The sequence below is a fragment of the Sus scrofa genome, chromosome 11 (genome assembly GCF_054392235.1).
Source record: "Sus scrofa isolate SSC_HxYL_T2T_F1_AM1 chromosome 11, Sscrofa_HxYL_maternal_Yorkshire_Landrace_v2.0, whole genome shotgun sequence".
Lineage (NCBI taxonomy): Eukaryota > Metazoa > Chordata > Mammalia > Artiodactyla > Suidae > Sus > Sus scrofa.
The window spans coordinates 66,883,849-66,903,961 of record NC_139393.1 but is presented as its reverse complement, the minus strand read 5'-3'; the positions used below and the strand labels follow the sequence as shown (position 1 = coordinate 66,903,961).

Genomic DNA, 20,113 nt, shown 5'->3' with positions numbered 1-20,113 from the left:
AAGGAATCAGCAGCTCTAGTATTTTTAGCTTATCTCAGTCTCAGCTTCATAGAGAATTACTATAAGGAAAACACGAGGGACATTTTGAACAGGAAGCTCTCTTTTGATTTTCTTACCAACAGTATCAACTTCACTATTAAAGGTTTTTCCACCTTTATGACTATAAGCCTTGAATTTCCTCTTGCTCCTCATTCAGTATAATTCCATATACTTACATGCACCTGTCCTCCCCCATCTTCCTACCTGGAGATCATCTCTCAGGAAAGCAGCTATCTGGTATATACAGAAATGATATCAGATTTTATTTTGTGTAAAAAGCTCAAGGTGCAATCATGGGTACAGAGGTCAGCTCTGAATAGCTATATCATTAAATTTCTGCAATATTTGGATTGCTGTAATTCCTCAGTTGCAAGCAGATCCAATCGTGATAGAGTATTTATCTTCTCCCACGTTACCTCAATTTATATTTTTGTGAAATACTTTGAAGTAAAAAGTAGAAATTTCTCAAATAACAGTTTCTAGTAACCCAAGATTATAGCTACAGTCCATGTACTGCAAAACTAGAAATCAACTGAACTTGACTTCATCAATCTTTCATCTCCCTTCCTCTCAATTCATTCTTTATTCTCTTACAATTCTCACTGTGATCATCTATTTTCCTTTACAGAGCCTGGCTTTCACCTATATCAGGTGTTTTTTAATATTTTCTGATGCATAATATATCTCTATGCTTTACAAATATATATTTAAAATATACACAATGATATGAATAAACTTTATAACAAAAAAATAATTCTTTTGTAACACAAAGATATACGAAACATAAGAATTTGGAAAGATGTGCTGCATATCCCATGAAAAATTCCACAAATTTCTACCCTTGATAGCATCCTTCACTAACATGACATCATAAGAATATTCTGGCTTTGCTGCATAAAGTTGCCCTCTTTGCAGTGCTGGATGATCGCCAGATAGTTTATATGCTGCTGTTGGCAGAGTGTATAGATTTATACATCATTCCTTATTTTGACAGTGTGCTGACATGGAGTTGAGCCAATGTACAGACTGTGCACTGCACATGTGGCTCTGCCCCTTGAGAGTCTAGGACAATCTATACAACTGTGCTTGTACCTCGCAAAAATAGAAATATGCAATAGAGAAGACTGTATACGTTGTAAGCTTAATTAAGGACTATTTCACAGAAGACTAGAGAGTCTATTATATTTGGGTCTCACATTTGAATGGTTTGAGTCATGTCTGACTTCAGTGCAATTCCTGAGACAGAACTCTCAAATAACTCAAGTTTTTCCTTCATCTCATTCTCCTTCTCTTGGTCAGCATACCCTAACTGCTGACCTCACTTCACCAAGATGCAGATTGTTACTGAACACTCATTCCCACAAGCAGTTCACCTTAAGGACTCAGTTATTAACACAGAGAAAGACTGATTGAAAACTTTAAAGAAACGTCTCATATCTTACTGTGGTAATCTCGGTTTCCTAAAGAGCAACATGTATCTTAAAAAAGCAAGGAATAAATAATTTATAAAGCATTTTATGCAGTATAATCTTTAACAAGTTTTTTTCACTATCCAAAATCCTAATGAACTTTAAAATTCAAATTTAAAATTTTATCACCAGCGTAACAATAAGGCTTGACAAAAACAAAAAGACAAAAATCATATTAACTGTACATAGAGAGGAGTAAATAAGGTAAATTTATTAAAATAAGCTAGTACTTAACATCATGAAAAAAATGAAACATGCACAATACCATATGAAAGCATAATGTAAAATGCTCTCATTTCATCAAACTATTCTTTTGACAAAGTCACCTCTTACCAAAATGATGTGTTTGACTCTCTTTACAATTCAGTTCTATTTCAGAGTATGATGAAGTAAATATGTTACCAAAGTAAGCATTGTCATCAAAATTAAGAATTTCAAAATACATTTTATCTTCTTGCATAAAAATATTAACTCTAGGTGCAAAAACATGAATTCTTGAATATTTAATTTTTAAAACCTCTGTGTAGTAGCCTAAAAATCAAGAGACCAGATTGTCCAGCAATTAGTTTACAGATAATCGGAATGGGCTTAGTGACCGTGGGCAGGCTATTTTAAGCAAACCTAGTCTAAATCCCAAGTACAGAGGGTTTGGATTAAATGAATTGTAACAAGCGACCTTCTTTTTCATAGATACTGTATTTGTATTGCCTTTAAATATTTGGCTAACTTAATTAGAACATATTAAATCCATACAACTGGCTGTAGACTGTGATTCTCAACCTCAATGCTACTGATACATTGAGTCAAATAATTCTTTGCTTTGGGGACCATCCTGGGAAGTGTAGAAGGTTTGGCAACATTCCTGGACTCCACCTACTAGATGCCAGAAAGAGTGAAAATCAAAATGTACAGTCTAAAATGTATCCAGGTATTATTAAACATTCCCTGGTGGCAAAATCACCCTTGGTTGAAAACCACTGCTGTAGAAGAAATAGTATTGCCATGTATCAATAGTTTAAATGTATTAATATCATCACTTCTTCAGTATCTCTGGTACATGTCTGATACACTAATTCCATATTAGTTGACACTGAAAAGGAGTTTGATTTCTACTAATCATCATTCTAGTTCAGAATTAATAAATCATGTGATTCACACTGAGAAGGAAATGTATACTTATTGTGTATATGTCAGTCAACTGGCTATCAGCTTCAAAAGATTCTGACTGAATTTTTCTCACGGTTATTATTTAGTATATGAGAAGATACTAAAGAATAATTCAAAAAATTTTAAGTAACTACTATGACTACAGAATATAATTAAAAACTAGGCCTCAGCTCATTGATCAATAGCAATCATAAGACTCAAATCGAAAAAAATGTATTTAAAATTTTTTATTAAATTGCAAAATTTTTTCAAGTTCTTTTGTTTATTGCATTGCATCTGCTGGAGTTTAAAGGAGGTCAAATAAGAGTGTGCCTCTTTTTCAAATAATTAATTATTTAAAAAATTATTGTCTTTAGATATCAAGGTACTGATATGGAGCATTTTTATTTTTTAGGTAGTATTGCTTCATTTTTCATATGTTAATCTCTTGAAATAAATTTATTCAGTTAAAAAAGCTGTTAATAAAAATAGTGTACATTTATTTTTTAAGGATAAGATTTTTAAAAAATGGAGCTTTTTGTATGTCTTCACAGGATTGTAAATCATTACCATTAGCCTAGGATATGATTTTCAGTTTTCTTCTCTGGACTGCTGATTCCATTAATGTAAGAACCTAATCTAGAAAACTTATTTGCTGTATTGTAACCCAAAGGTGATCACTGAATGAAACTGAATACCGATTTATGGATTTACACTGAAAAATAAATGAGTCAATACATACGTTTGAAAAATAGCAAGTCCATGGTGGGGAGCCTTGTTTGCCTAGACTATTAGGTATACTATCAGAGAACAAGACAACAGCTCTGCTTATTACTAAATAAGGCTGTTATAAAATCATATTAAAGAGAGTTAGACAGTACTAATAAATACTGATAAGCTGACCATCCATATATTGCTTTGCCATACAAAATTAATTAATTAAGCACCTAAAACAGAAGGCACATTGCCTTGTGCTAAGAATTTACTGGTAAAAAAAGACTTTTTATGGATCCTAAATGAAAACTGGCTGATCAGGAAATTCTTCCTCCTTTACACTGCTAATAATTAAGGCAAATTCTAAACATTTTAAGATTATCAACCTTAGAATATGACAATATAACATATTGCAGATTTTTAACATTTATTTTGAAATAATTATAGATTCACAGGAAGTTGTAAAGATAGTACAGTCAGTTTTTTCCAATGGTGACAACTATATAACTACAGTTGACAAAGATTCACTCATTGATTGAGCTCTAGCCAGGCTCCTCTGAGCCTTCTTTTCTGCTAGGCCTCAACCTTGACCTATAAAGACTTGAAGAGACAATAGATTTTAATAGCTATATGTAAATGCATACATATGCTATCTTAAAATTATACAAAAATATAATATTGACACTACTCCTTTTTCACATAAAAATTAATGACAAAATAAAGGCCAATATATACTTGTTTTTTAGCATTTCACAGTAACTGAACGTACAAAATGTTAAACTGAATTGTGTTTAAGCAAGAGTAGGACTTGCATATGCTTTTGACATAATTGACAGTACATAAAATTTACAGAATTTCATTAGAAGGAATAAAATTGCTGTTATTTGGAAAATTTATAATAAAATGTCATAATCTCAAAAAGTTGAAGAATATAAAGATAGAAGCTAATACTAAAGTAAGTCATAAATTTGTCTTGTTGGGGGGGCTTCTGACAGTTATTCGTCTTTGACAGTTTAAGAATTATTTAGCTAACATCAAAGTGCATTAAGCAGGCCACAATATGGTTTCCACAAGTAACACTTTTTTCTTTCACCTTGATTTTTGGAAGCTGTCAGGTCCCACTCTTGCTTAAACACAATTCAATTCAACATTTTGTATGTTCGGTTACTGTGGAATGCTAAAGTACAACTAGGTATATATTGGCCTATATTTCTTCATTAATTTTTGTGTTAAAAAGGGTTATATGTGCATATTATATTTTTGTGTATTATATATGATAGCATATGTATACATACACCTACCCTATATGTGTAATATACACACATTCATATGCGTATGTGTATTTGTGCATTTTTCCTCAATAAAAAAAGTCAAAATAGATTGGGGATTTTTTTTATGTAAGAGATGTTATACAACTTAACAGGTACACTGCCCATTCATTACCAAACCATCGCACAATGTATTTTAAAGTGAAGACTCAGACTTGTTAAATTTGAACCCAGAGGCTACATCATTATCCACCACAGGATATTTTATTAACTTCAACAGGAAAGGGAGAAAGAGAGAGGGAGAGGTGGGAACAAAGAGGGAGAGAGAAAGACAGATTTGAATAAATTAGTCACTAAGTTCAAAGGTATATTGATTTGAACCATCTGAGCAACTCTGCAGTTCTGATAAATTAGTTGACATCACCGCCCGCCTCCAAACTCAAACACACATTAAAAGATTTTTCTGAATCGAATCTAAAAGACTGTTTTATAGCATTTCTTGAAAACATTTACACTTGTGGTTCCTATATATTATTTATCATTATGGATTTTGGTTATTTGTAAAAACAATGATAAAAATCCTACTGCCCTCAATTTCTACTTTGAGGCCTCCTGAATTCCTATGCATAAATCCAGATTAAATGTATATTACATAACTATTTTTCTGTGAATCTATATTAAAGTTTCAGTTTTTCCTTATTTGACTCTCCTGACTATTGATATATTTACATTTATTTATCTGCTTGAAAGACGAGTGGGAATTTTGTTTCTTTTTAATGGCATCTACGTCAATCATTATTTCCAGTAACTCCATTTATTACTATTTACACAAATTAATGTTGGCATATTATATGTGGAAAAGTCTGTCAGTTAATTTAACTAGAAGGTCATATTTTTATTCCCTAAATTGGGATCATTGGTTTTAATGTTAAAAAGACAGAGTTCAAGAAATCTGACAATTTACACCAAATGTCATCAATTTGTTTCTTCAGTATGTGGGAAGTTAATGTAACTAATGCAGTAGCCTTAATTTCAAGGCTAAAAAGGAACAGATCAAGAAACATATTGACTATAGCTAATGCTCCTGTACTGTACACTTGAAATTTGCTAAGAAAGTTGATCTACCACACACATGCACACAAATATAACTATGTGACCTGCTGGGCATGTTCATTAGCTAGATTATGGTAATCCTCTCACAAGGTATACATATATCAAAGCATCACATTGTACACCTTAAATATATGCAATTTTTACTTGTCATGTATACTTCAATGAAGCTGAGGAAACATGCTACACACCATATATTATACTATATGCTACACATAATAAATACATAGTATATTCTATATAATACAGTATTGCATATAATACTACAACTCTAAAGTGACCTTTCAGGTTCTTGGTGGTCACTCCCTTGTGAATGAAACCCCTTGACTGCCCTTAAATCTGAGCCTTCGTTTCCTTTCTCACCAGAGGTTTTCCCGCCAGAACCCCGTGGGCAGTTACTTGCCTTGAGTTGGAAAACTGTCTGCATTTACACCTGTAAATTTATTCCTCCTTTAAGGTATGCAACGTTTTTGAACGCAATTCTCAATTCTTTAAAAAATGAAAACAGATTTTGCTTTCCTACCTTCGTGCAGGAACCTTCGGCCCAGGAGCCCCAGTTGCGGGAGCGGCTGGAAGTCCTGGTCAGGAGCGGGGATCTCACTCCGCGGCGCGGCAGCGGGAGCCGGGCCCAGGCAGGTGGGCCGGAGAGGAGCCAGGTGTCCTGAGCCACACCGTGTCCCTGTCTGCGGCTCGGTCTGTCGGCGGGGCATGCTCCCCAGCAGGTGTGCTCGGCCAGTCATCTCAGGAGTGTCTCTGCTCCGTCTCAGAGCCGAACTGAGGCCCTGGACGGGCGCTGCTGAGGCTGCGCGGCCGAGGCTGTGGTGCCTGAACCTGTGGCCGCCGGGGCTGAAGGGCCACCAGCAGAAGACGTCTGGGAAGAGAAGCACCCAAGGGCCTCGCGAACCGGCTGCTCCTCCAGGCTCAGGTCCAGGGTGGACTCTACGGCCTTATTGGGAAGGAACCTTCGAGACACATGGACTTACGTGTCGGTACTGAGAGCCCAGCTTCTGCGCGGGCGCAGTTCTCAGCGAGGCGCAGGTCCAGCGGTATTGGTGGGAACGCGTGCAGGCTGCCTGGTTTGCTTCTCAACGGTGGGGGGTAGCAAAGTGACACACGCCACTCAGTGCTGATATGCCATCGCAGACTCCATCTTGCTAGTTGACTGCTCTAGAAAATCCTGGAGGCTTAAAGCAACAGTGGCCGTGTTGGGAAAGGCCATGGAGGCCTGGAACTGTGGGCTGCCTTCAGGGTAGCTGCTGGCCTCCAGGAACCGAGCGGTCTCGAGTGCTCAGTGTGTCTCTGGTCAGTAGCCAGCAAGAAGCTGGGCCCTCAGGCCCCCGAGAGCAAGGAATTTCATTGTGCCAACCCTCTCCATGAGTCTGGGCATGGACTCTTCTAACAGTGGAGCCAAGGCAGGGAGGACACCTGGATTGCAGCTTCGCGAGACCCTAAGCAGAGGACACAGGTAAGCCACGCCCTGGCGACTGATTTGCTGAAATCCTAAGATAATAGATGTCTGCTGTTTTCAGTTGCTAAGTTTTTGGTAATTTTTGTGCACCACCAGAAAAACTAACACGTGATTTCAGGCTGAAAATGGAAAGGTAACTTTCTAAAATACTGTGTAGCAAATAGCCTTAATAACAGTTTTCAGTGGAGGAAAAGAGGTTTAAAAGAAGTCATGGACACCTCAGTTGCTATCAGATTACTCACCTAAGAGAATCATGGCCAATCAACCTGGGAGAGTTGAACCATCTTTGGCCCTACAAGGGAAATAAACTAAAAGCAGGTCTTAATAGCTAATTGACAGATCATTTCTGACCATTGTAAGAAGTCAGATTCAGAGGCAAGAGAAATTTCTAAGTTTTTCTCAGTAAAGGAAATTGCAAGGACTGTTGAGTAGCCTGTTAGGGATTTTAATAGGAGTTACTAGTTCAGATGCCCATTGTGGCCATGAAATAACATAAATAACTGAGGTGTGGCCAGATAAATGCTTATGTAAAAATTATGTCAGGGAGGGATGCTGCTAAGTGGGGTGTGTGTGGCCTACTAGGTAGCTTCTCTTCAGTCCATGGCAGCAGTTGCCACGTGGGTTTTCCATCTTTCTAGGAGATTTAAGAAGCATTTGTTTGTAAATATCAAATAAAATATATAATTTTAAAACTATGTATCTGGAGACCAGTTGTTTGTGGCTCATGACTTGCTACAAGTTTGCTTTAGAGAATAGTGATGCCACACCAGAGAATAGCAAAAGGGAATTAAGTGAGTCACAAGGAAAATCTTCAATTAGAAAAGGAATGAATATATTTCCTTATGTTAAGAACAGAAGTTCATGATGCAAGTTGGGAGAAGGTACCATAGCAAAGATGATATCATGATGTTGCATCAAGGATTTTGCAGAATTCAGAAGTACAGGCTGTACTCCACCAGTTTGGGAAGGAGGGAAGGAAAGTAAAAACTAACAGTAAGGTGGCATTAGCACTTAAAATAACTGTATTTAATTGTGTAATCTATTTAATATCTTCTACATAGTCTGTCAAATAATGTATTATTAAGCATGAAAGAAATCAGCTGTTGTGACCCTCTACCCTTATAAAGAAGCCTTGATTTTTACAGTGTGCCAATGAAATCAACCCTACAAATAAAACTTGAAACCAGTGAAATCATTGGTTATGTGTAAGAGTGCAATTTACAAATAAAATCAAAGAAGATAGATTATTAGGCAGATGTGCATACGGGCTGGGTGGGTTAGAATTATCTGTGAAATTACATAGGTTCGAAACTTGCTATGAAGATTGGACAACTACATTCTTTCTTCCAGGTTATATGGCCACCAACTCTTGGAATAACTTTTGCTGCCTTTATTTATTACTATGCATCATGTCTGAATATGTCAGGCAGAATGTAATACAAATGTAAAACCTTTTAACTTGGATCACAGTGCAGATTTGATTATAAGCATCTGGGATACAGCATTTTAACCTCTTGGAAACACTTTGCTGTCATGTATGATCAGATTTGAGCATGGATAATATGTAAAGTTAGCATCTATTTTGTTGGACCTCACTGCTGGTCACTTTTTAAAGACTTAGATGTTTGCCTCTAAGCATCACCTCAGTAAAAATAGATTTGTGTTTAAGCCAGCTGATGTTATTCAGGAATTAATTTCAGAGGGGCAAAGAACGGCTGGAATGTTATTTCTCCTATGCGAGGGCCCAAGGAAGATGTATGATTGGATGTCATACACGTATGGGAGGTGTTAAATGCCAGGTGATAAGAGATTTTTCTTAATAACATGAGGTAGCAGAATAATGCTAATATATTAAGCCTGAAGTTTCTTTACCTTTAAAAATAGAAGAGCATTCTAATGATATCTAGCTAACAATAGCCTGGATTTTAAATTATTTTCCCAAACTAAACATCCCCATGTAATCAACACAACGATCAAGAAATAAAATAATATCTCAGGACACCAATGGCAGCTGTCAGGACCTATCCCAGTCCCATCCCCACTCATCTCCAAAGATAATCATTACCCTGTATGCAACATGGGATATTTTTCCTGTTTTTAAAATTTATGTATCAATTGAAATTTTACAATTATGTACTTTTTTTTTCTGGCTTCTTTCACTCAAGTGTGTGTGTGTGTGTTATTCAACCGTGTTACTGCATATGTTTTGCTTTCTTTATACTTATCATTTAGTATTGCATTGTATCCTCATACCAAAATATATGTGCTCTACATATATTTTGCAGGATATTTTGCTTATTTATTTTGGGGCTATAACAAATAATGCTTCTGTAAAAAAATGTATATATATATATATATAGCCTATGATTATGTATATGTTATATACATTATATAGGTAATACATATGTTATATATATAATTACATATAATTTTGTACATATTTTGACACATATGCTCTCTGGTATATATCAGCCATGCTAGATTGATATATACCAGAGAGTAAATCTGCTGGTTCTAGAACATACAAAACATCTAATCTATAAGATACTGCTAAATAGTTTTCCATGATGGTTGTACAAATATATAACTTACCAGCTTCAGCATAAATAGTACCACTGTCTCTGTAATTATTTGTTAGTCTTTTTAATTTTGATGATTTCTATTGGTGTGGTTTATCATGGGGATATAAATTGACTTTTCCTACTGACTGATGAGATTAAACACCTTTTTCATGTCTCAAGAGCATATGCATGTTATTTTTTGTCAGGTGTCAGTATCGCATTGCCTTAATTGCTGATACTGTAGCATTTTGGATTTCTTTGGTGGTTTGGATTTCCATATGAATTTTGGAATCTAAAACCCAACAAACAAAATTCTGAAATCTTATTTGGGAAGGCATTAAATCTATAGAGTAATTTGGGAAATGAACATTTGTAAACGTTGAACATTCCAATACCTGAACATGGATAATAAAAGCATACAGGTTTTATTTATTTTCACTATTTTATAGTTTTCTGAGTTGAATATTTGAGCAGTGTTCATAGGTTTATTTCTAGGTATAGAAGATTTTGATTCTGTGATAAATAGATTCACGTGTTAATTTCATTTTTGTTTATGGTATAATGAACTACATTTGAATTTTGTGCATTGATATTTCATTCAGCACACTTCAAAAATTCAGTTAAGGATTTTAATAGAAGCAACACTGAGCAGTTATACTGGAGTTTTTCTTTTTGTTTTTTGTTTTTGTTTTTGTTTATTTTGGGGGGCATGGGGCCACCCTAAATGGCAAACAGATTTATTGAGGCTGCAGCTAATGGTTTTGGGTAGATCATTTTGAAAGTTTTATGTGTACAATCTTGAGTTTGTAAAGATGACATTTTTAATTTCTTCCTCTTTAAGCTTTGTGTTTTACATTTCTTATTCTTGCATTATTGTATTGGATAAGAGAGTTTTGAATAGAAGTTGTGAGAATAGGCATTCGTATTCCACCTCAATCTTAGGGAAAAAGCTTAGGAAAAATATTTCACCATTGAATTTATTGAATGCTGACAATTTTTGTTGTCGTTGTTTTTTGGTTTGGTTTGGTTTGGTTTTTAGGGCCACACATGTGGCATACAGAGGTTCCTAGGCTAGGTGTCAAATTGGAGCTGTAGCTGGTGGCCTATACCACAGGCACAGCAACACTGGATCTAAGCCGCGTCTATGACCTAACCACAGCTCACAGCAATGCCGGGTCCTTAACCCACTGAGTGAGGCCAGGAATGGAACCTGCTTCCTAATGGATCTTAATCAGATTTGTTTCTGCTGAGCCATGATGGAAACTCCAAAGCCTGACAGTTCTTGATAGGTGCCTGTGGTAAGCAGAATTCTAAAATGGCTCCAAGATTTCTGACCTCTGATAAACATATACCTCCCAAGTATTAAAAAACAAAATAAAACTTAATTTTAGTTTAGTTTGCTAGCAGAATTTTTTTTTTTTTGATTCTTAACTAGAGAGACCCTATACCTCTCAAAGCTTATTCATTCCCTTAGAACAATTGAGCAATATTTTTTTAATGTATTTAAACTAATAAAAACAAATAGTGTACCTATTTCTCCCACTTTTCTTCCTTCTGGCAACCACCAATCTGTACCCTATATCCATGAGTGTGTTTTTCTAATGTATGTATGTATATATGTATGTGTTTATTTTAGAGTCCACATATGAGAGAGAGCATGCAGAATTTGTCTTTCTCTGTCCTTTTTCACTTTGCCCTTGAGTTATATCCGTGTTTTCTCAAATGGTAGATGTTACCATTAATGGGTATTAAATTTTATCCAATTAGTTTTCTATATTTATTGAAGTAGTTTTTCAACATTTTTCTGTTTATGTGGTGAAATAAATGATTTTTATTCTTGCAGTTTCTTGATATAAACCTTTCTTGGTGATGATGCATATATTGTTCTTTTCAAATAAAGCTAGATTCAATTTGATAATGTATTGGTTAGGATTTTCAACTATGCATATGAGAGTGTTTGGCCTCTGATTGCTGTTTTCTTGATACTCTAGTTAAGATTTCAGAATTAAGAATTTGCTGTCCTCATAAAACAAAGTGGGAAAAGAAATACGTATGTGTGTATCTGTATAAAAACTCTGATTTTACATATTCACAAAATTTGACAGAAAAGACATCTGGGATTTGATAATTTAGAAATATTTTAATCACATATTTACATTTTCATAGACATGGAACTGTTCAGTTTTTCTCTTGTTTATTCTGTTTGGAATATTTTCTAATTTTGTCTTCCCGGCCCCAAATCTGTGACAGCAAAAATTTGGGATCAGCTTATTAGTTCATTATTAGGTATTTTGTGCAAGACTTTCCTGCTTGTGCTTAAATTTGGCAAATGCTTTGAAAGATTTTGTTTGCCGCATTCTCTCTTGAATCACTCTCTCTTGAATCATTCTCTCTTGAACTCTAAATGAAAAAAAAAAAATTCTACCTTATGTTAAAAGGATTTATCCTTCATAAAGAGTTTTTCAGTAGCAATTTTAGTTGGAATTTGTTTTTATTTCTACTATGAACCCACCTTGGCTTGAACTATTTTTGACTGATGTTAAATTGATGGAACAAGGAGTAATTTGATATCCCCCCCACACACTTTGATTTTGTTTTTTTAATCCTAGAAGGAGAGTGATTACCTGGCCATGTCTCACATGTATAACTTTGCTGCTTAAGCATCTCTCTAACTTCCTTACAAAAAAGTTGTTTATTTGTAAGGACTTTGATCTTATAGTCAAGGGAACCATAAATTCCAGTCTGTGGGGTGACAGTGGAAGATCAAATAAATGATAAATAAACCCTAACAGATTCCAGCATGGATGGCTGCCAGGGAATAAGGGTTAGATGTTTGCTTTCTATCAGTGCCTAAGCACTCTGTCCCAGGATTATATGGAACCCCTGGGGGAGAGAGGTTAGGCTAAATAAACTGATGAACTCTCAAGTTTATTGAGAGTAAATTTCCAACTGACAAAATAAAGATGACATTGGATTACAGAAAATATTTTAAAAGTTATTTTTTGAATGCATGAGTTTGAAGTATGAATTTGTATCCACTGTACACATGCACAGACTTGATTTTTTTCTTATAAATAATGAATATAGTATCACATCTTGTTTAATGCATTGTTCCCATTTTCATTTTGTACATATTGATCTACTTTATTCATTTGAAATGTTTCAAAGTATTTTATAGCATAAGTAAATTATCACTTATCTAACCATCTCCCCAGTGACAGGTTCTAGGAATATTTTCTATTTTATTATTAAACCAGTATTGTGAGAGATGTAGTAACTATTTCTTTTATTTCTGTGTGAAAAGTGGATTACTAGCCAAAGGGAATATTCATTTATCACAGTAAGATACTCTAGCAGATTTAATAAACACCTCATAATGACTTCTCAAAACTTATTGAAGACATTCTTTATTATTTTTCTGTAGTTAAAAATAAGCTACATGAAATCTAAATGAAGGTATATATATAGGGATAATTATTTTAATTTCAGTCTGCTTAAGTAAAATAGGGGGGGTGCTTATATTTTCATGTATGCTCTTTTTTATTGGTTTATTTTTTGTCTCTTTTTAGATTCTGAAGTTTTAAAATTAAGGTTACTAATAAGCCCATCAGTAGATGGGGTTCCCTAGTGACAGATTTCTACCAATGTAGTCTTTTCCCCATGGCGTTGTGCTATTTACATATACTTTTTTTCATTCAGATCTTTAGCAGCTGAAGTAATAATGCTTTCTGAAAAGATTGATTGACTATGAGCAATTTGAACAGTAAGTTCTCAGCACAACCATTTAATTTGACTTCAGTAAAAATATATATATATATATTTTAAAAGGAATGCTTATAACTGGCAACCTGATGTTTCAAGTGCTTCCTCCTACACCACTATGACTTACTCAAACTTAACTAAATATTTGTAAAGTGATGATGTGTTTTACCCAGGAATAATTTCAACTTGATTGGCAACTTGACAAGTAAATATTAGACCTAAATTGAGCATTTGTTTATGGTGAAGTGGCTAATAAAAATGCCTGCAGTTAGTTTAGAGTGGTAAATTTTTTTCACATTTCTTTCAACATTTTAATGAAATGTTTATGTGCAATATATAGCAATTTTCATCAAGATATTTACATCCAGTGTCATAAATGCTTGGCTTTTGAATATTTTGCTAAAACTTCCATTTCCTTTTATACACCTCCTTTTTTTTTCTGTGTTATTCACAATATAATTAAACAGTATGAGAATGCTATTCTTGAGACCTGGTTGTAAAATGAATGGAGATAACATTTGGAAAGGTAATACAATGCATGATTTATTTTTCTTTCCAATCTCTTCAAGGATCACTTACAATAACTACAGTTACTATGGGGAAGCAGGAATTGACTGTGTTAGGGTGAAACAGAGGCCATGTCTCCTTTGGTCTCAGCAAATACAATTCATTAAGTCTTATAAGAAATAAACTTGCTGTCATGCAAGTTTATGAGAATACGAATGTATAGTAATGATTAATAGTAAATATAGGAAGTAAAAAGTTCTGATTCCGATGCCAGCCAAAGTTTTATGTGATAGTGAGGACAGATTCATTTCTGTTTCAGTAAACAAGTGGAATGCTCCATATCATGCAATGGTGTCGTATTTTCTTAGCTTATATAGTTGCTATGTAAAGTTGTGAGAATGAGTATCATATATATGGTACTGGAATTGGAGGCTGAATGGGGAGAAAATGTGGAGACTGTTTGGGACTGATTCTACAGTGGTCTTGATTAAGGCACCTGAGCTGAAGTCCAGCGAAGACGTCAAGGCTAGTGTGTTTCTCACGTAAATAGAGTATTGCCTCTGTTTTCTAGAGTAGCTCATTTTAGTTTCAGATTGAAAGGAAACCCGAGTAAAGAAAATCTTTGATATTTTCTAAAGGGAAGAAGTTTTTAAAATATGTTAAGTTGGACAATCGAGTAAATAACAGAATTGGAAGTTAAACTTAACAGGAAGTGCCAACACCCAAATTTTAAATCCTGAGAAGAGAACGTCTTGTTTCATAATTCATTTTCACCAGAAGAGTACAGGCAGTACAGGCAGTAAACCAGAATATACAAGTAGAAGTGTCATGCTGAACTCATTTCTGTGGAAATGGCCACTACAGAATGTTTAGCTCATAGATGGAAAATTCTAAAAAAAAATTAGCAATTCAAGACTGAAGACCTGGTGAGAACAAAAACTGGAGAACAAAGCTATTTTTTTTAATTACTTTTACATTCTTCAATTTGACCTCATTATCCATTCACCTCTTCAAAAATTACTTGTTGTTTTCTCAGATATAGACTAGTAAGTATGTAGAGATACTCTACAAAGACTCACAAAATATATGTGTAAAAATTAATTTTTTTTAACTGATGGGAATTAGATATCTGACTTGTTTTCTAAACATTTTTAATAGGGAAAAGAAGTTATCCGAGTAAGGTTGAGACCCTGTAAAGAAAAGTGCTTTAAAAATATTAAAATATTTAAATAATATTAAATATTAATATTAATAATACAGAGTATTATACTCCCAATTCCTATGCAGCACCAAGAGATGGGACAGGCAAAATGACCCTCATGACTAAGGGTGTGATTTTATTTAGACTAATGCATAGGAAGAATGATCATCAATGAGGAAGGTCTCAAAAGGCAGTGCCTTTGTTTATCTGCTTCTGAATTTCATGGACGCATTTAAACAAAGGCATCATATTTGAATTTATAAGAGTTGTGAGCAAGAATAGATGGCAAGTTATAGAGAAGAGAGGTTCTTTTGAAATTAGCTTTTTCTGGAATACAAAAGTATGTGCATGGGGTGGGGAGTGTTCTTAACCATCACTAATCTCTGAGAACGTGGAGCCCAGGTAAAAGTCCACATTCACTTTATATTACCGCCAGCTCTGTACTCAACTGCAAAAGCACTTTTAACTTCATTGTCTATTGTTTTGTTCCATAGCCATTGAAAAAGTCCAAGTGATAAATTCCTTTTTAAAGTCATTTCGAAGAAATAATTCTAATTTTGCTGAGGAATTATTTTTTTTTCCTTTTATCACACAATGAAAATTTTATGAAGCTCTTATAGTTTTGTCTGTACCTAATCTGAGAGCTAAAATGAATACTCAGGTACAGTGACTATGCATATAATCCTATATATTTTTCTCCATTTTCTCATAGTATTGTTTTTTTGTTTTTTGGGGGGTTTTTTTGTCTTTTGCCTTTTGTTGTTGTTGTTGTTGTTGTTGTTGCTATTTCTTGGGCCGCTCCCACAGCATATGGAGGTTCCCAGGCTAGGGGTCGAATTGGAGCTGTAGCCACCGGCCTACGCCAGAGCCACAGCAACGCGGAATCCAAGCTGCGTCTGCAACCTACACCACAGCTCACGGCAACGCCGGATCGTTAACCCACTGAGCAAGGGCAGGGACCGAACCCGCAACCTCATGGTTCCTAGTCGGAGTCGTTAACCACTGCGCCACGACGGGAACTCCTCATGGTATTGTTTATAAGCATTCTATATTAGCAGTTTTGTTGTTTGGAAGTGTTTTTTAACATCACCTAAATTGTTTTGTAAGGAAACAACATAGAGGCAATGCTTGTAGACCCTTAAAAGCAAGGGCTAATCAGCTTCTTTTTGTTGCTTCCTTAAAGCCTAGCTCATAATTGTTGAAATATTTTATTTATGAGTTATAAAGAATTTTGAATTGGGTCCCTGGGGGACCATGGTAGCAATGGTTATATAGGTGTTATCAGAGTGAATTGGTATTTGGCAAAGGAATATAAGATAAACGGTTAGGGAATAACAGCGAATAATTCCAGAACCATATTATCTGTGATACATAAACTCAATGCTTAGATCAAAACTCCTCAGAACGTTTGTGAATCTCCTTTTGCACTATCATCTTAATCTGGATTCTCTTCACCTAAGAGAGATTGGGAATGTCAAAATGAAGAAATTGAAAATGACTCTGAGGCAACTTGCTTGAGTGACTGCGATTTCTTCTGCTAATCCTTTTATTACAGTTCTTTACATGTTTATACTCCACTTCTAATAATAGCAATAAGTAAATATTGTTGAGAGAAGAAAAGCAACCGACATTTAATTGTCTACTATATACCAAGTAACCTTTATACACATTATCTCATTAGGTTGTGATATCTATTTGATCATATTGTCCGTAGCAGTGCTACTCAAATTGTGGCCTGGCATTATTTGGAAACTGGTTGAAAATATATATTCCAAGGCTCCATCGCAGATCAAAAGAATCAGAATCTCTGAAATCTGTAGCTTAACAAGATGAAGTGATTCTTATAAAACTACAATTTGGGACACCTCTGGTTTATGCCATTGTACTGTTCTTCCGTGGCTGCGGGGTGCAACGGTGACTTCTAACCACCTGATGTAGGTCCACAGTACTTGTCCCTTCAGAGAAAGAATTCAGCAAAGAGATTGAGAGTAGTGAGGCAGGTGTGTTTATTAAGAAAGAAGAGAGGGAAGGTAGGTGTGGAGAGAGCACAGGCAGGCTCTAGTTGGTGGGGAGAGGGGGAGAGAGAGAGAGACAGAAAGAACAAGAGTGGAAGGAAGAGACACATGCTTGAGGTTGTTTAAATCACTTGCATGGGGATATTCCTTCTGATCTTTCTTGGCCAATCATCTGCTTCATCTGATCTGAAGCCCACATTTGGCCTGACTCAGGCCCTCCGCTGTGGGCACACACATCTTTAGCCAGGATGGATTCTACTGCAGGGTCTCTAGGAAGTTGACAGGATGTGCTATTGTCTGGTGACTCTCCCTCTCCAACCCCTGAGGAACCTTTCTGTGAGTGTGCAGTTCTGAAGGTCTCCTTGACCCCAAGAATGAGAAATAGGTGGCCTCTATCTTTTATCCAAGCAGGTCACAGCTCCTCCTTGCTCCTGCCATAATTTTGATCTTGAAGTTACCTGTCCATAGGAAACAGTTGACAGTTGCTCAGCCTGGGATCCATCTATCTCCTGCTTCAGTACCAAAAAGAAAAGAGTCAGAAATATCAAGCAATCAGCCCATTTTAGTGAAGCTAGTGATATGTAGAATGGGAGTGAGTACTGTTTGGTCAGGCCACTCAAGATGACTATTTTCTTGTTCTCTGTACATCCCCTGTTCAGCCAGTGCCTGTTTCACCCACACCCAACTCACAAAACTGACCTTCCCACATAGTTGCCCCAGGCCCCAACTAATAACTATTCTTGCTTTAGATCAGAACTCTCAACTTGCTTATCAAAAAGGCAGTGAGAACCATGCCCCTCTGTTTGGTTTTACTGGTAACCTTTCCTTCCCTCCCAGAGTAAAGATTGCTGCCCACTCTTGCCTGCCATCTACCTCATGGTGGGGTATTGCTCCAGGACCTTGCTTCAATCATGTCAGATTCCCCCATCCATTAAACTGTTGATGTCTCTGTCATGACTCCAGCTTTCTTAGGTCTTGATTCTGGGCAAGTACAGGACTTGCAGGCCTGCAGGGTGCAGCCCAACAGGTACTAAAATCAGTAGACTCCCTCCTTTGGTTCACAAAGGGAAGGTTCTTATTTCATTTCAGAAGGAATTCAGAAATGAGACAAACTGAGAAAGAAAAGTGAGGATTTATTTGAGAAAAACACCTCTTAAAGAGAGGCAGGCAGAAAGGCAAGCAGCTGCTCTGCATTTCTTTGGCACACCGGTCATTAGGGTCATCAAATTGCAGAGGTGGAATATTCACTGAGAAGGAGGGGTTTATTGGTCAGATTCCTCAATTTTTATTCTAGCTCTACCTTCCTGAAGGAGGAGGGATTTTTGTCCTTATTTAGCTTTGATCGGAGGTGTCATGGTGTCAGTGCGTGATGGGTACTTCTTATCTGCATAGCTAAATTTATTATAATTTTATTGTAATGAGGGCATAATGAACAACGGGTTACATTCAGATGCTGGAGCTTTGGGCCCTTTTCCACCTTTCTTTGCCTCCAGGGCAATTATCGTCCTAAAATGTATGGTTTCCTATCAGTCTGGAAGTTCCTGTTTTTCTTTGTCTGACCCCAGACTCGGCTGTTTGCATGATGTCTGGTTTCCTGCCATCTGGCCCTGCACCCCCCTTCTCTGCTCATATCTAACTGTCTTTGCTGAAATATTTTCATCAGAAACTCCTGTATCTTTAATTCACTAATTCATAAATCATTTCTGTGACCAGCCTCCCTGCTCAGTTTCTCATTTCACATATTCTTTGACCGCATCAGCCCCATCAATATATTGATCTCTCTACTTTCTCCTTACTGAACAAAACTTCTAATTTCACTTTCTTCTCTGTGAACTTTAAATCTATGGTGAATCACTTAAACTGAGTTATTTCTTATTTCTTAACCTCCTTGTTGATTTTCCATGTGTACCTGAATATCAGTTTCTATTGTGATGGTACTTAGGCAGCTTGATAGTGCCGGGAGTAACTAGTGAAGCTTGTAGCATAGGAGCCACAGTGATCACCAACCTCAGCTGGATCTCAGCAATGCCAAATGTTACTCACTTTTTCACTTGTTGACGTTCCATCATAGTTTTCACAACGTCTGTTTTAATTTTCTGTACTTGTCTCAAACTATGCTGACTCTGCCACCTCCTTCCTCTCTCTCAAGTCATGACTTTGCATTCTGTTCTCAGATGAAATAGAAGCAATCAATAGCAACTCCTTCACATCTTCAATGCAGGAACCTAAAGAAACTTGTCCCATACACTCTCTCCGTCCTTTCACAATGGAAGAGGAATACAGTCTCTCCATCTTTTTGCTAAAACTCAGCCTCTGTCTACCGGTGCCAGATAGAAACAGAGACACAGTTTTGGGTGAAGGAGAAAAAGAGAGCTTTTATTGCCTTGCCAGGCAAAGTAGGCCACCATAGGCTAATGCCTTAAAGAGTGTGCCCTCCATTGGCAAGAATTGGGAAGTTTTATAGTAAAAAAAGAGAAAAACAGGCTTTTACGTAACAATCAGGATTGGGACAAGCACTCATTCTCCTTTCTTTGGGGGAATCTTAGTCATCAAAGTTGGTGTTAGGAGAGAGCCCGTGACCGTAATATCTGGGTTATTGCCTAGAATAACAGTACTTTCAAGAAGGGCATATTGATCAGAGATTAGAACAAAAGTTCCTGAAAAATATGTGCTAATAATCTTTAACCCACAGGCAGTTGTGCTCAAAGTGCCTAATCTTTAGGTTATGGGTAATTGCGTTTAGGGCACAATTAGGTCAGGGAGAAGGACAAGGAACACTCTAAGCTGTTCAATTTTAAAGTATTCATTTCTAAAAAAAAAAGTGTAAAGAATATAACTTTTCTCTTAGTTATA

At 36.1% G+C, this 20,113-nt stretch overlaps 1 protein-coding gene across 1 annotated transcript in view; it reads right to left on the bottom strand.

Moving 5' to 3' along the window:
• The window catches only part of LOC146398665 (uncharacterized), a 382,578-nt gene that overhangs the window by 335,389 nt on the left and 27,076 nt on the right, over window positions 1–20,113 (bottom strand). Inside the window, exons 2-3 of the mRNA XM_084982447.1 lie at window positions 6,730–6,913; window positions 6,270–6,692 (exon numbers count right to left, since the gene is read on the bottom strand). Coding sequence (XP_084838573.1) covers window positions 6,270–6,692; window positions 6,730–6,913 — 607 coding nt within the window. The remainder of the gene's footprint in view (window positions 1–6,269; window positions 6,693–6,729; window positions 6,914–20,113) is intronic.